General features: G+C 39.5%; 1 protein-coding gene across 13 annotated transcripts in view; it reads left to right on the forward strand.

Moving 5' to 3' along the window:
* plce1 (phospholipase C, epsilon 1) overlaps positions 1–14,164 on the forward strand; it is a 71,537-nt gene that overhangs the window by 25,621 nt on the left and 31,752 nt on the right. For 12 of the 13 annotated variants that reach the window (XR_003842215.1, XM_029527180.1, XM_029527172.1 and 9 more), the window contains 2 exons: positions 6,374–6,549; positions 7,043–7,185. Coding sequence is in view for 12 of the 13 variants with exons in the window: in XM_029527180.1 (XP_029383040.1) it covers positions 6,374–6,549; positions 7,043–7,185 (319 nt within the window). In the remaining variant the exon portion in view is untranslated. Of the gene's footprint in view, positions 1–2,061; positions 2,152–6,373; positions 6,550–7,042; positions 7,186–14,164 lie in introns of those variants that run through there. The other variant, XM_029527183.1, reaches the window with a different exon arrangement.

Below are 14,164 nucleotides of genomic sequence, written 5' to 3' on the forward strand. Positions count from 1 at the left end.
GGCAAACATTACCTTGTGGAGACAGAAACAGTCGAACAGGATGGCGTAGATAGGTAGTCTCGTTCTCAGTGATGCAAACCAGGATTTAGAGTGGCTTGGATAAGAAGAGCGATGTCCTGTGTTTGCAGTAAAGCAAAATACACACTCACACATACACGCAGCAAATGGAAGCAGAGGAGTGAGCAAATTTGAAGCACCTTTTTACATGTTTGTCTTCAGAGGTGGGATGTATTCGTGGCATTTTCGGGTGTGCTTGGTTTATGTCTTTTGAATTGGCTTGCGCTGTCAAGGTTGGGTGGGTTTAAGAGTGTTCTGGACGTGTCTAGATACCAGAGCTGCTGAGCATGCCTGGCTTCTCATCACATTTTCAAATACACTAGGTATTGTTGATTTAAATGTGCTTGTCTCATTGGGCGGGCAGGGTGTACGTTTTCCTCATTTCCCATCATGCAGCTTTGTCGGCACAGTCCAAGAATTTCAGGAATACTGAGCTTTTTCAGCTGTAAATCTTCCAGTTATTTACAGGACTGGGAGAATAAAGCATGAGTGCAAGAGTGATTCAGCTGATTTCTTATTGTGCTGCAAAATAATTTCAGTTAGGGAGAAGCATTGAAAGTAATGTGTAAGAGAAAAGATTACATGATCATTGATGTGGTGAATGGTCACATCACTTTCATGATTATGATACTGGATATTATTTCTAAAGGTGATAATAAAATTGCTTGCCAAATGGTCTGTAATGCTATGCCTGATAATCTTTGCTGTTAAAGAGATTGAATTGTGCTATATCTTGCAGTTCATTAACAATCAGGCTCTTGCAATAGGATTTTAGTGTTACGTATTATACATGGTGCATTTATCTACAGAAATTTGTCTTTTTAAACAGTAACACAAACATACTCTGTAAATACCAATAATAGTAAATTGTAGAATCCCCCATGCCTTTTAAAAAAAAGAGAGAAAAATTCAAAGATGAAAGCACTCAAGGCACTGACAGTTGACGGATGTCTTGAGGCACTTTGTTCTCTGAGGGAAGAGTTAGGACTGATGTCTCTCATGTTGACCTCAGCTAAATCCAGACCAGAATAACTGTTCTTTTAACATTAACCCCTCCTCCCTCCCCATGTTTAACCTCAGCTAACCTCAACCCTACATGATGCCACTAAAAGTAGATCTGAGCAGAAATGATGTATTTATTTTCCTTGAATGTCAGCTTCTTTGGAGAGCATGTTGGGGGTGGCAGCCTAGCAGGGTACAATAGCAGTGATTAGTATTATATAGTACACTCCATTGCAGCATTTCAGACAGCTGGGCTGTGTTGCATTGCCGGGCCTCTGCCTCTGAATACAAGAGAATATTGAAGAGTAATTGAAGAGGGGTTTGTTTCAAGTATTGGGGTTGGGAAAAGAGTGTCAGTGTGTGAAGATAGTGTCAGTGTAGGAATATGTGAGGGAGGGGGCCAGAGGCATCAAACTATAGAGGTCAAGATCTGGGTGGTTGGATTTCAGGGAGGCAGCTTCAGCCCATGCTGTAAATGTCTGGTATGATATACATAATGGCACGGGCATGAGTCAGAGAGTGTTAGCATGACTGCATTTTGGTGTGTGTGTGTGCATTCCAACTCAAAGTTCAGCAGATCTATGTGGTGCCCACAGTGCCCCTTGTTAATCCTTTCCCAGAATGGCTGTTGCCAGGCAGAGAAATTACCCAATAAGCCTTAGTGGGAAGCCCATTCATAACTGTAGGTTACACAGACTGATTGTCAAAAACACAAAAGTCGTAGCTTGATTATACTTTTTATTGGTTGGTTTTATTGGTTTCAACTCAAGAATGTATTAAGTCGACAGCCCATCAGTTTGTGTCCTTGAGAAAGACAAACTCCTCCCTAAACCCTTGAGATGTCAACAAGCCTTGAAAAAACATACACGTGAGATACGTCATTCAACCACATTGGGCAGACTGGTTGAGACAGAAAGCTGTATGTATCTGTGTCAAAGATAAAAGGCAGTGTTGTAATTGGGAAGACGGATGTTTCAGGAGACTTTTCTTAAGGTTTCAAAAGTTCAGAGTAGCAATACATTTTAGACTAACAGTGGAAGAACATGAGCTGGCAAAATTTGGAGGCAACTGGCAACCATGGATATGGGTGATGTGAGGAATATCTCTCTCTCTCTCTCTCTCTCTCTCTCTCTCTGTCTGTGAGATTTTTAGTAAGATAAAACATTGCACAAGCTGTTGCTGCACAGTTTTGTAAGTCTTCAGCAGTGGGGAAATAGTAACCGTTTGTGTGGGTTATTAAATGTGTATGTGTAAATAATTAATGTGTATGCAGTTGCTGTAAAGAGAGAACTACACAAGGTCAGATTTGAGCAGAGTGTCCCAAAACCCAAGTCTAATTTTATGTGTACAGCTATCATAGTTACAATGATTAGCAAAAGAGACTGTCTATGACACAATATACAACTTCATATATTTTTTAAATTCCAGTATGTGGAGCTCAAACTGTGCTGTTGCCTCTGGCAGTTCTAATTCACCTTGATGATGTTATGATGTTAAACCATGTTATGATGTTAAACCATTTGCATTTCTTGTGCACACAGTAACATGAGATACGAGGCTGCATTAGTGACAGTTGACTCATGCAGCTACAGCTCTGCTAACCGGCTGAATGGGAAGATCAGTGGTATGGTAACATATTAGGAAGAAGAGCATTTATTCATTTATTAATTACTTATGTAATTAAGCTGAAATGCAGTTATCACGCCCATGCCTGATGCGACTGTGGCTACAAAGCAGTATTCGCTGTCCTTCCTTCATTGCCGGCCTTCATAATAATGGCCGTTTTTAATGGATGCTAAAGCCAGACAATAACTCACTCTCCCACTCGTCACTCGCTCTCTCACTCTCTTCTGCCTTTAAGACAAAATTTCCATTCTGTCATTGTTTTTTATGGTTTTTCTCATTTTTTTGGGGCATCTGTGAAAGCTGAGAATGGGATCAGAGACAAACTTGTGAAACATATTCCACAATGGGTTGTTTTCTGCGTTTTTGTTTATATATACACATAGAGTGCTATATATACTGTAAACATAGTACTAGTGTACAGTGCGACAGTATATGTGCTGTGTGTTCTACATGTGTGCGTTTGTCGTGTCATTTTTAAAGAAAGTCATCCTTGTGTGTTCATGTGTTTGCCCTGGGTTTGAACATTTTGTTTGTTTCTGTTTCTGTGTCCATGTGTAGCGATACAGCTGTTCTTTGTCCATCAAAAGCAGTACCAAATACCCTGCAGTGTCCTTTGTGTCGTCAGGATTTGTGTTACACACAGAGTCACACAGTTTTTCCTGCTTCACAAGTCAACTCTTTCAAACTGCAGGTCTGTGTGTAAGTTTTAACTTTTACAGCCAGAGGATGGGAGTATCTTTCTCAAAATGTCATCATACTAAGAAAGAAATTATTGGGGGGGAAAAAAAAAATGTAAAGGTGCTACTTGTACTGTACTGTTTTGTTTTTGTAATAAAGCCACTGTCAGCATTAACAGCTATTCACCAGTCTAGAAGAAGGAAGTAAGCGTTACTTATTTAATTCATTACTTTACTTACCAAGATTTTGCTCCAACAGCTGAAAGCAAAACCATTTTTAGCTCTTGTCTTACTCGTGTCTTCTTCTCCTGAAGTTAGTATGCAAACCATCTAACCCTGGCCAATGTCGTCCCTTCTTGACAGTGCTTCATAGTAGCCTTTTCTCTACTCCAATCCAAATTATTACCCCTTTGACAAGCTTCTTGACCTACTCTTCCTCAAGAAACTAGGTTAACAGAAAAAATGTAAAAATAACCCCGCCAAGGCTATATGGTAAACACAGCAATTGGATTATATCTTCTTTGATCCTTTTTGATAAATTGGTAATAGGTTGTGAATCAACATACCTCACAGGTTTCCACCAGAGGGGCTCAATGGGCTCTGTTCCTATACAGCTCATTTTGGATTAATTATATAATGCTTTCTTTAATTTTGTCGACAGTAGCAATAAAAATCTCGGGGTAAATATTCAGCACAAGTCATTCATTGCCAATTTAATTCATGCTTAAACATTTTTAAATGGCACAAAAAATTCATCCAAAAGATTTTAGTTGAAACTGTATGTGCAGTAGTTGTTTTTAATAAAGTGTTTAACTTTAACTGAAGACGAACCATATAAGGCAAAAACATCATCACCCATCAATCCAGTAATAGTTTGATAATGGTTCTTTTATTTATTTTTCGTCATCACTACAGGGAACTGCAGTCACTACTGAGATGTCTTGTAGAAAGAGAGAGCGACTCTGTGTACTGAAACATTGGTTGGCACAGCCGTTGTGGAATTATGATGAATTAAAACAAGTACAAACTCAGTTTTAGTTGGGGTTCAGGGATGTTATAGCAATTTATTCTAAAAGTAAAAATAGTAAGGTTTTGGTGCACACTAAATACAAAAGTATCCAAGCAATGTAGAATAACATTAAAAGCAATTCAGCCATAATTAGCTAAATGTCGGGCAAGGAGTAAAGAGAGAGTGCAATGTGTAACTGAGACCAGGCTTTTGCATTTAGCTGAAGGTGGAATAATGTAGTGCTAATATAGGAGACCTCAAGTCTGTGCTGTGCTGTTTCTGGAAGCTGATAGAGGAAATGAGGTCCAGAAATGTGAGTCAGTGGAGGTTCTGGACAAGGAAAGAAACTAAAAATCAGAGAAGCTATTAGGCTAAATGGATTTGATAACAATGTCTGATTTCCTAATCTCGCTGAAAGTTAGAGCTTTTAGGAAAAAGGTAGTTGCTGGCATTGGCTTGTTACCGGGAAAGGAGTGTGTGCTTGTTTGTGAGTGTTTGTGTTTTGCGTCTCACCCCCTCTCTCACTTGGGCTCCCTCACTCTATAAACGTGCAGGCTGGTATGTCTCCTTTCCCTTGAGATGGCTCAGATCTGACAACAGTGAGGCCTACACCCCATGCAGGAAACCCGTCCCATTAAGAGAACAACTTGGTTGTACACTTTGTATATTTGTGGGGGTGTAATGGGGGGGAAATGTGGGACTGAGCTCATTGCAAACTGGACATATTAAAATGTGATCACAGATTTTTTTCTTTAAATGAGATTTTCCACCTTACGCCTGCAGGTGTTCGTCTTTACCTATCTCCTTGTGCGGTAGTTGCCATCAACACTGTCAATGATGGTTGCACTTTGCATTGCATTCATCCCCTGCTCTGTCACCAGTATTGATTTTGTCTGTGTCTAATATTGGCGTCTGCTAAAGGTATTACAGCCCACTTACGTTGCCACAGAATGCTGCTTTGATGGCATTTCTCTGAAATTCAAAGTACTCATCTGCAGGTTCACTCAAGGACAGAGAACAAACCAATCACTCTGGATAAGTGTTTCCTTTATGCCAAATTAATTTTGTTCCAAGAAGAGTGTCAACCGAATGAGGAGAAAGGTTGAGGGTCAAAATGTTGAATCCATTAAAGCTCCTTGTTGACGTCTTTGCATTCTGTCTTAACTTTTGAGGGCTTATTTTCACATTATCTATGTGTATCGCTCTGATGCTTTCTGTCTGAATCTTTTCATGCCTTTCTGCCTCTCTGTTGTGTGCCACAGTGGTCCTCATTCTTTCATCCATTCATTGTCTCCTGCTTATCCTTTTCTGTGTCACGGGGGGCGACTCAAGACAATCCCAGCTCACAGGGCAGAGTACACCCTGGACAGGTCGCCAGTCCATCACAGGGCCAACACACAGAGAGACAGACAGAGACCAACAACCAGTCACACTCACACATAGACCTGCAGACAATTTAGAGTCACCAGTTAAACATGTATGTCTTTGGATGGTGGGAGGAAACCCACACAAGCACGAGAAAACATGCAAACTCCACACAGAAAGGCCCCAGGCCGGGAACTGAACCCACAACCTTCTTATTGTGGGACAACAGTGCTAACCACGATGCCTCTGTTCTGCCTAACAGTGATGTTTCCTTTTATTAATTCTTCCTTTTCACACTGCTCCTTTTCCTTTTCTGCTCCTAACCCTAACAGCAGAGCAGATGTTGACAATGACCCTTGATTTGAATAATATATAACAACACGGAAGCTGAAATACAACAGCAGAGAAATAGATTTTATCATGAAAGCTTTTATTATTACTTTTTTCTCAGTTTCTCAGTTTTCTCAGTTTATCTATTAAGGCAAACCTGAGTTTTGCTTGTCTCTATAATGTATTGGTTGAGAGCAGAATATGAAAACACTGAAGCTTTTTACCGGAATTAAATACTTTTTCAACAACTGACGGTTGCAGGATTGCTAGCACAGCTCTGATAACGTATCACACTCCTGCTCAACAGGTTACCAGCTGTGTGCAGCACAAAGAGGAACTCAGCCTGATTAATACTGCCAAAAAGATCCTGCTGTCTCTCCCTGGATGTGTGCGTCTGAGGAAGTCTTATTTTGCCAGCCCATCGAGACGTGATCAGAACTCCTTCCCTAATCCCTGGTCTTGTGAACCTTCTGAGCCACCTAGGTTTGTAAGATCCTTTTTTTTTTTTTTTCCTTTTGCTTTTCCAGTCTTAACAAAACATCATCACCTTAAGGAGGTTCGTCAATTGGCACTTGTGTATATCAGGATGCTGTGAACTTAATTAACAGTTCAAGAAAATGAAATGAAGACAGATGATTAAAAATGATAATCTGTTATTTGTAATAACCCTAACACGTCAAAGAGGAAAAAAGTTATGCTGTAAATTACAGCGAATAGTGTATATACAGTGTACAGTGTATGTGTTCAACTTGCCATCTATAATTATCTACAATTATATATGGTAAGTATGATTAAAATGTGAGCATGTGCATCTGACAGCACAACAAAATGCAGACATCTTCTGAATGCATCCCAAAGGCAGCTACTGGCTGTTTCTGCCTGTAAGGAAAAGCAAAGGCAGGAAGATATTTTAGAGAATGTCACTACTGTTGAAAGAGTTTTTAACCTCAGTTACACGTTTTCCATTTATTTGTAGGTCTTCTCGCGCTTGTGGTCAGCGGACATCAGTGTGTTCCCTCCTGAGTGGAGCCCTGCTGGAGGCCACAGCTGCTCTTGGTGCCCGGTCTGTCCTGCCCTACCCTTCGCCCCAGGGTCCCAACAGCCACGCCGTGCTAAAAGGTGGGTGTGCACGGAAAAGCTTGTTTATTTGAGTGCACAAAGTCTCTGTGAATTAACACTAAATTGAACTGAAGACTGTTGAGTCAAAGTCACTGGACCTGAAATGTATGCAGGAATCGCACTGCTGTGTTTTACACAACTTTTATTTCCACAATGTAAATGGTCAGTGAAACAGGGACTTTGGGCAGAGGGCCTGTATTTGTTTGATTTGTTTGATTCTGAGAAGAAAAGGTTCTCACTATTCCCCTGTGATCCACTGTTGCACTTTTTTCTCTTCCTCTGCTCTTTTCCCACATGGTTCCTCATCCACAGCGGGTTTTGGGTCGACAGCAGCATGTCTGTTGTTGATCCCAATGGTTGCCCTTTCTCTTTTTTCCCTTCTGTTGTCGTCTCTCCCTTATCGTACGATCCTTTTCTCTGCACTCTCACTCTCCATTTAAGACACACATGCACATACACAAAGCCTAACTGCCTTGAAAAAGAAGAAAAAGCCCCCTGACATCACAGCATCCGCTCAACACTTGTGCAGACACACTCAATTATTTCTTAACATCTGAAAAGACGTTATATACACATCAAACGAACACATAAAAACAAACACATGCACACACACACACACACGCCTGCTTTTCATTTTATGTAATATAGCACAGGGCAGCAGCTAGATCTATCTCTGAAACACCCTTAGAGAGACATTGAAAGGTCAACTGTAAAACATTTTTTCCAAAGGGGATAAGATAATAAATACATTCTGCCAATTCTTATCATACATATATAATATTTAGTATGTCACCCCTCTCTGTCACTTATACTGTCCCTCATGACTTCATTGTCCAACCAGCTGGGCTGCCGGTCAGTCGCTCAGCTGGTAACTGTCTGTCCACTTTCTCCACAATGATGTTACATATGAGTTCAATGTAAGCTGATCCTGACATTAATTTCCACTGGCAGTGGGCCAGAGAACAGGCTGTCTCTGGCAAAATCACATCACACACACACTGAATGAACTCACTGTAACACACAGAAATGGTAATTTCTCTAGTTGTTTCTCTGTAACTTGCTTTATCATTAATTCTTGTAATAACAACAATAGAACTTTTGGACAGAAAAGTTTTTAGAGGCATAACCCTTTGCACTCACACACGGTGCATATCTTCAACATGACACTCTGTTCTGTTCTAATGGGTGTTACAGGAAACAAAATTGTGCCAGACACACGCGCACATAGCAGCTTACAGGACTTGGCAGGACTAGCATTTTAGAGACGCATGCACACACATGCGCACAGTGTCAGAGAGGCTCCCAGTCTAACGTTCTGATCATTGCTGTTATATTAACCTGTCGCGAAAACAAAAAACGAACAAACTACAAAACAACAACAAAAACATAGCTAAATTTCCAATCTCTGCCACAGGCACATGGGACTTGATCTGACATGAGCGGAGAAGATGCTGCTCCTGTAACAGAAAAAATGTGTAACTTTGCTGCTTTAAACATTTGGATTCACTTCCTGAACTGAAAGGAAGGAGTGCAGTGATGAGTTGAAAAGAGAACACTGACTACTCCAACTCTCTACTTACTTCACTGTAACTTACTCAATCTGACACTTAAAGTAATCAGATGTCATGATAGACAATTAATTGTGTTAAGTTTAAAAAGTGGGGGGTGGTTAGTGCAGTTATTGCCTACTTACCATTTACGGTATCATTCGTGTAGTCAGTGTTTTTAAATATAAAAAAATATATTAAATATAAAAAAAAACCAAAAAAAAAAACTGCTTAATCGAACAAGATTTATGAAAAAGGGCTCATTCTCAGTTAAATTTGTATGAATAATTTTCAAATCGCGAAGGTTTTAATGTAGCAGGGAGCTAACCTGCCCAGAGACACACTCACTCACTCACACACTCAGACACACTTTCACGTTTGTGAGTTGCATGCTTGCCATCACAGTATCCTGATGTAATTCTCACTCGAACTTCAGACTTCATCAAATTTAACACAGCTCACACACGCTACTGTAGTTTTGAGTTTGTCACACAGATTTTATATAGAAGAGGCTTTTCTGCTCTCCCTCTCTCTATATGTTTCCTCTGCTCCCATCCTTTTGCCTTCATCCTCCCCCGTGATGAAAACGCAGCTCTATTTCAAAATAAACCTAGACTTTTGTTTCTTGCTCTTGTTACTTTATTAAAGTCTGAGTTTTTTTAGAGCAGGTGTTACATTTAAAAAATGCTTGATATAACTAATAGATTAATTCACTCTTGATCTACACACACTGCATATTTTCAATGAGATGAATCAAAATTTGAAAGTATGAAAAAATGGGCTCATGTGGTTATGAATGTCTTCCCAAAATGATGACTTATGTGTTGAGTTTAGTTTAGTGAAGGCCACCTTTAACAAACCTGATCAAGGACTCTGCTCCAGATGCTTTCAAGGATTAACAGGATAATCGCCTGGCCAGCCTTGGTGTATTCTTAGAGTTTTACCGTGAGAGGTGGAATGTTTTTCTAAACCTTCTCACACGTTCCACATGCACTGTCACGATCCAAAAGCATTTTGCTTGTTCCTCTGGTGTAAGTGAATGACAGATTTATTACTGTAACATAGCAATGGTTTGGTTATGCTGGTGGGCCAGGAGGAAAGTTTTGATTAGTAATATCTTTCAGGTTGAACTGGAATATGTCTGGATCTGTGTGACACACCTTTGTTGTGATAGTACATGCAGACAACCACTAACACAAATACAGGTACTGGAAAAAATGCCTAGTTAAGACAAGGTTAAAGTCAAGGTGATGTGTTTGTTAGTGCATGTGTCTGTGTACTGCTGTAACACGTGGTACAGAGAGACCTTAAAATCATTACTGAATATTGTTGTGATTAGTGACTAGTTGTTTTGGTTTGAGGTTTATGGAGAAAGTGTTACTCCTCAAATAATGGATGTTTAATTCTGGCATAAATGTCTTTGCCTCCTTCACTGTCAAACTGTAGTTATTTGAGTACAATGAAAAACGCCACAGGGATTTAACCATATTCGCAAACTATAAATGTTTAAGTGCTTTTCTTGAGCTCATTTCCTTTTTGCACAATTTACAGTACAGCTGAAAAGGAAGCAGGCAGCTCAGTCATAGGCTGCAATCCTCCCAGCTTGGTATTGATTTTTCTTCCTTTTTGTTTTCTCTCCTCTTTTCTTTTTCACTGTTCCTCCCAGTTATTGTACATTGTGTTTAAGACCCACTGACAGAAGATATGGTGGGGAATCATAGTCAAAGGAAGTCACAGGGTTTTCAAGAACACACACTGTTTACATGGAAACAAACTGCTTGAATTACTCCTCTGAATGCTTTTATACTGAAACTCTTTTGTAAATTATCAGAACTTTTTAATATAGATTGCAGATATTATCTCTGGTATAATCAAATTTATGGTGTAATTAAACAGTTAAGTAATAAAGAAAAGAATGATATGCTACATGTTCTTGTAAGAGACTGGTGATATAGTTCAAGCCTTTGTTAAATCCAAAGACAAGATGGTACATTTCTGAAAATGTAAATCTAAATAACGCACAATAACATACATTTATGAGGCTGATCAATAGATCAGTAGAGGAATGATCACAAACTGATTTGTTGCGGCTGCCATAGTTGTTCAGGGCCCAGAATGGCAGTTTCAATCAATAAGCTTTTTTTGTTTAGTTAAGAATGAAAGAGGTAAAGGCAACCAAACCAAAACCACCATTTTCATAAAAGTGTATACATTTAGTAGTATGTGTCTGTGTGGTGAGTTGACTGCTCCAACTCTGGTGCACGGCTGTGAACTATGTATGGTGTCAGTGGGCGGGAGGGAGACACTGCTATAGAGCAAAAGAGAGAGCGGGAGCGAGAGAGAACTAGTGAATGCTGTCAAGAAAGGAAAGCTTGGAAAGCCTGTTTGCTGGAGTGAGAAGGGAAAGTAGCCAGGTGACTCAACGAGAGCCAAAGACAAAGTGCGAGCTGGAGACAGCTCAAGTTAGAAATGGAGTAAGAAAGAGGGAGAAACAGAACAAGTGAGAGTGACAATCAGAGAGAGGGAGAGAGAGAGAGAGAGAACAGCTGCGAGAGAGAGGAGACTGGCGACTCAAATGTGGACAAGTGTACCTCGGTCACCCCGGCACTGAACTGACAGTTTCGGAGGTAGAGTGGCCAGCTGTATCTAGCAACCATGAAGCACGCTCAGAGAATGGACTTAAAGCTGATAAGTGAGTAAAGGCAATGTGGAAGGACAGTAAACTGGTTCAGTGGGTGGGAGAGTACACATATGAAATATGTCTGGCTGCATGTGTGTTCACATGTTCATTTTCATCTAGTGTCTCTGTTTGTACGTTAAGAGGAAATGCTGTATGTTGTCAATGTAGTCAGCACTCCATTTTTATGTTTATCAGAAATCAAGGGGACTTGACTAATTTAGAGAAGAACACTGTAACAAGATTTGGTTTCCCTGTTTTTTCTGCCTTAATTGTTGCCAAATGCAGACTCACAGTTTTGGTTTTTGGGCTTTGTAACTCTGGCAGGTCTTTTATGTTTGACTTTGATTTTACTGCTACCTCTAATCAAAATTATTTATTTATTTTTTTTGTGGAGGCTACTGGCTAATAAGCACCCACCTTTTTTTTTTACTATCATCATAATCTTTTGTGCCTTGTGCTCTGCTTTTTTTTCTCCTTTTATTTTGCTGCTGTTATATATTGCGTGCAAATATTGTAATTTTGTTGAACCCATTAATTCAAAACACATACCCCACCAACTCACTGTGTGGCTCTCTACCACCTTTAATACCAGAAACAACAACAGTGACAAGTCTCAATTTCTCTGTGTATCATCACTTTGAGCTGACCCTGAATGAATATCACACACATGGCTGTGAATATGTTTGGAGTCTTAGAGTTGATAGGATAAACCACAGACCTCACCCTTGTGGTCTGATTTGCATCAAACCACAATAAAGTGACTGGCCTGTGATTGTTTTTTTGGTTTTAGTTTTTTTTTTTTTTTTTTTTTTACGGCAGTAAATACGTCTGCAGGTAGAAAGTCAATGAGCCTAATTTGTTTAAGAAGTTAAAATTTAAAGCTAAAGCTTAGATCTAAATTTGCTTCATTATTTCAAATTTATTTTTAACCTAAAATTTGTTACAGTCCTCCCCTCTACCAGCAAAAGTTCAGTAGACTCTTAATGTTATAGTTATATCTGCATGTGGGACTGTGTGTGCAATAGAGGGAAAGGAAAACTCCCTGTGATAAGTCAATGCTGTCAGCAGTCAGACAGATCAATGTCTGCTGCTGTGTGTCTATGTTCTTGGCTGCATCTATGCACCATGAATCCTTAAACTATTTATTCTTGCCTGTCAGAGCTTGTTACTGTTTGTTTGCTGCTACTTGTTGATTTTTTTTTTTCTTATTTGCACAAGGGTTTAAATGACTATTCTGTGCATTTACTTTCATCTGTGTGTGCGCCAGTAAGAACTAGGCAGTATCAGATGTTATTCTGCTATTTTTGCCATGAAATAAAACCAACCAACTGTTGTTACGCTGCTGTGTAAAGGGAAACCGCCTGATGCTGCAGAGTGGCTTCAGATCATATTGTTTAGACTACGACAGATTTCAATGTACATATTTTCATACATGCAGAACTCTATCAATTTAAATATACATACTGAAGTTTTGTGTCCTTCACTAAATGTTTAAGGACATGGGTGAGTCGTCCACCCAGAGAAAACTAAGAAAAAAGAAAATTTTTGATGGTTTAAATGAAACGGGTAACAGTCCCATTACTTAAACTGTTTGGGCTACACCCGTTATGAGTGCCCTACCCCCTGTGGGGAAGTTGTCATCAGCTCTAAACGTGCATATGAGAACAGTGAACGCATGTGTGGACTTGTGGAAAGAAAGACAGTAGTCTATGTTCAATGCTCTTCTGCCTTTAGCTGGTATTAATAACTCTGATTCACTTGATAAACAGAACAAACCCCAACACAGTGATTAAACCTCTCAACCATTTCAAAAGCAGATCCAGGCAATGATTGAGTTGTTGGTTGACTTGAGATCAAACCGATACACTGACATGCAGTTACATTACTGGGATTAACTTTCAAGAACTTGCTGTGTTTTGTCATATAGTGAACAGTTTGAAATTTCTTCTATATAGAAATTGTGCAGATTTATTTATCCTACGTAAACTCTAAATCTCTGTGTGCATAAAGTGTGAAATTGCAGACTTGTTTTTCATATTCAACAGTCAACATGTAACAGTCTGAACCTCTTCACCTCATTAAATGATACACAATGCTTACACACACACACACACGTTTTAATGTCATGCTGTTTATAAAAATATCCAAAAAGGATGTTCAGCCAATCTACTATATCCAATACTGTATTTGCCTGTACACTCACAGACACACACTCAGGGTAATTGTATTCAGCAGCATGCATTACACATGACTAATCCTATGCATTAAAATCACATGGTTGATTAGTCCAGGTTCATGTTCTGTCAGTCACACAGCAGGACTGCTGCATGTTCACTGTGGCTCATCTGTGTCTCTCAGTGTTTATGATCCATAAAAGGTCAGGGGCCTTTTCTCTTGGGTCTACAGCTGAATATATTAGATACACTCATCACTATCTCGGGAATCCACGATCTCATTCCACCCAGTAATGAGAGCCAGCTTTATTTATCAGATTTTCCTTATCAATACTGATATTGTATAGTGTGAGTAAATCTCTGCAGGCAGAGGTTGAGGATACCATGAATAACACAATCATGACATCGCGTATTGAACTGGTGATAGTGTTATTTTCCTGACCATAGCACATCTATTCCAATTTTAACCCAGTGATCTAATAGATTAACCTGTGTTTACTGTTTATTTTCTGTATGTGGCATAGTTGTTTTTGATAGTCACTGTATTGTAGTTTGGATTTCAGTTTTAACTGCTGATG

The sequence above is a fragment of the Echeneis naucrates genome, chromosome 19, assembly GCF_900963305.1.
Source record: "Echeneis naucrates chromosome 19, fEcheNa1.1, whole genome shotgun sequence".
NCBI lineage: Eukaryota > Metazoa > Chordata > Actinopteri > Carangiformes > Echeneidae > Echeneis > Echeneis naucrates.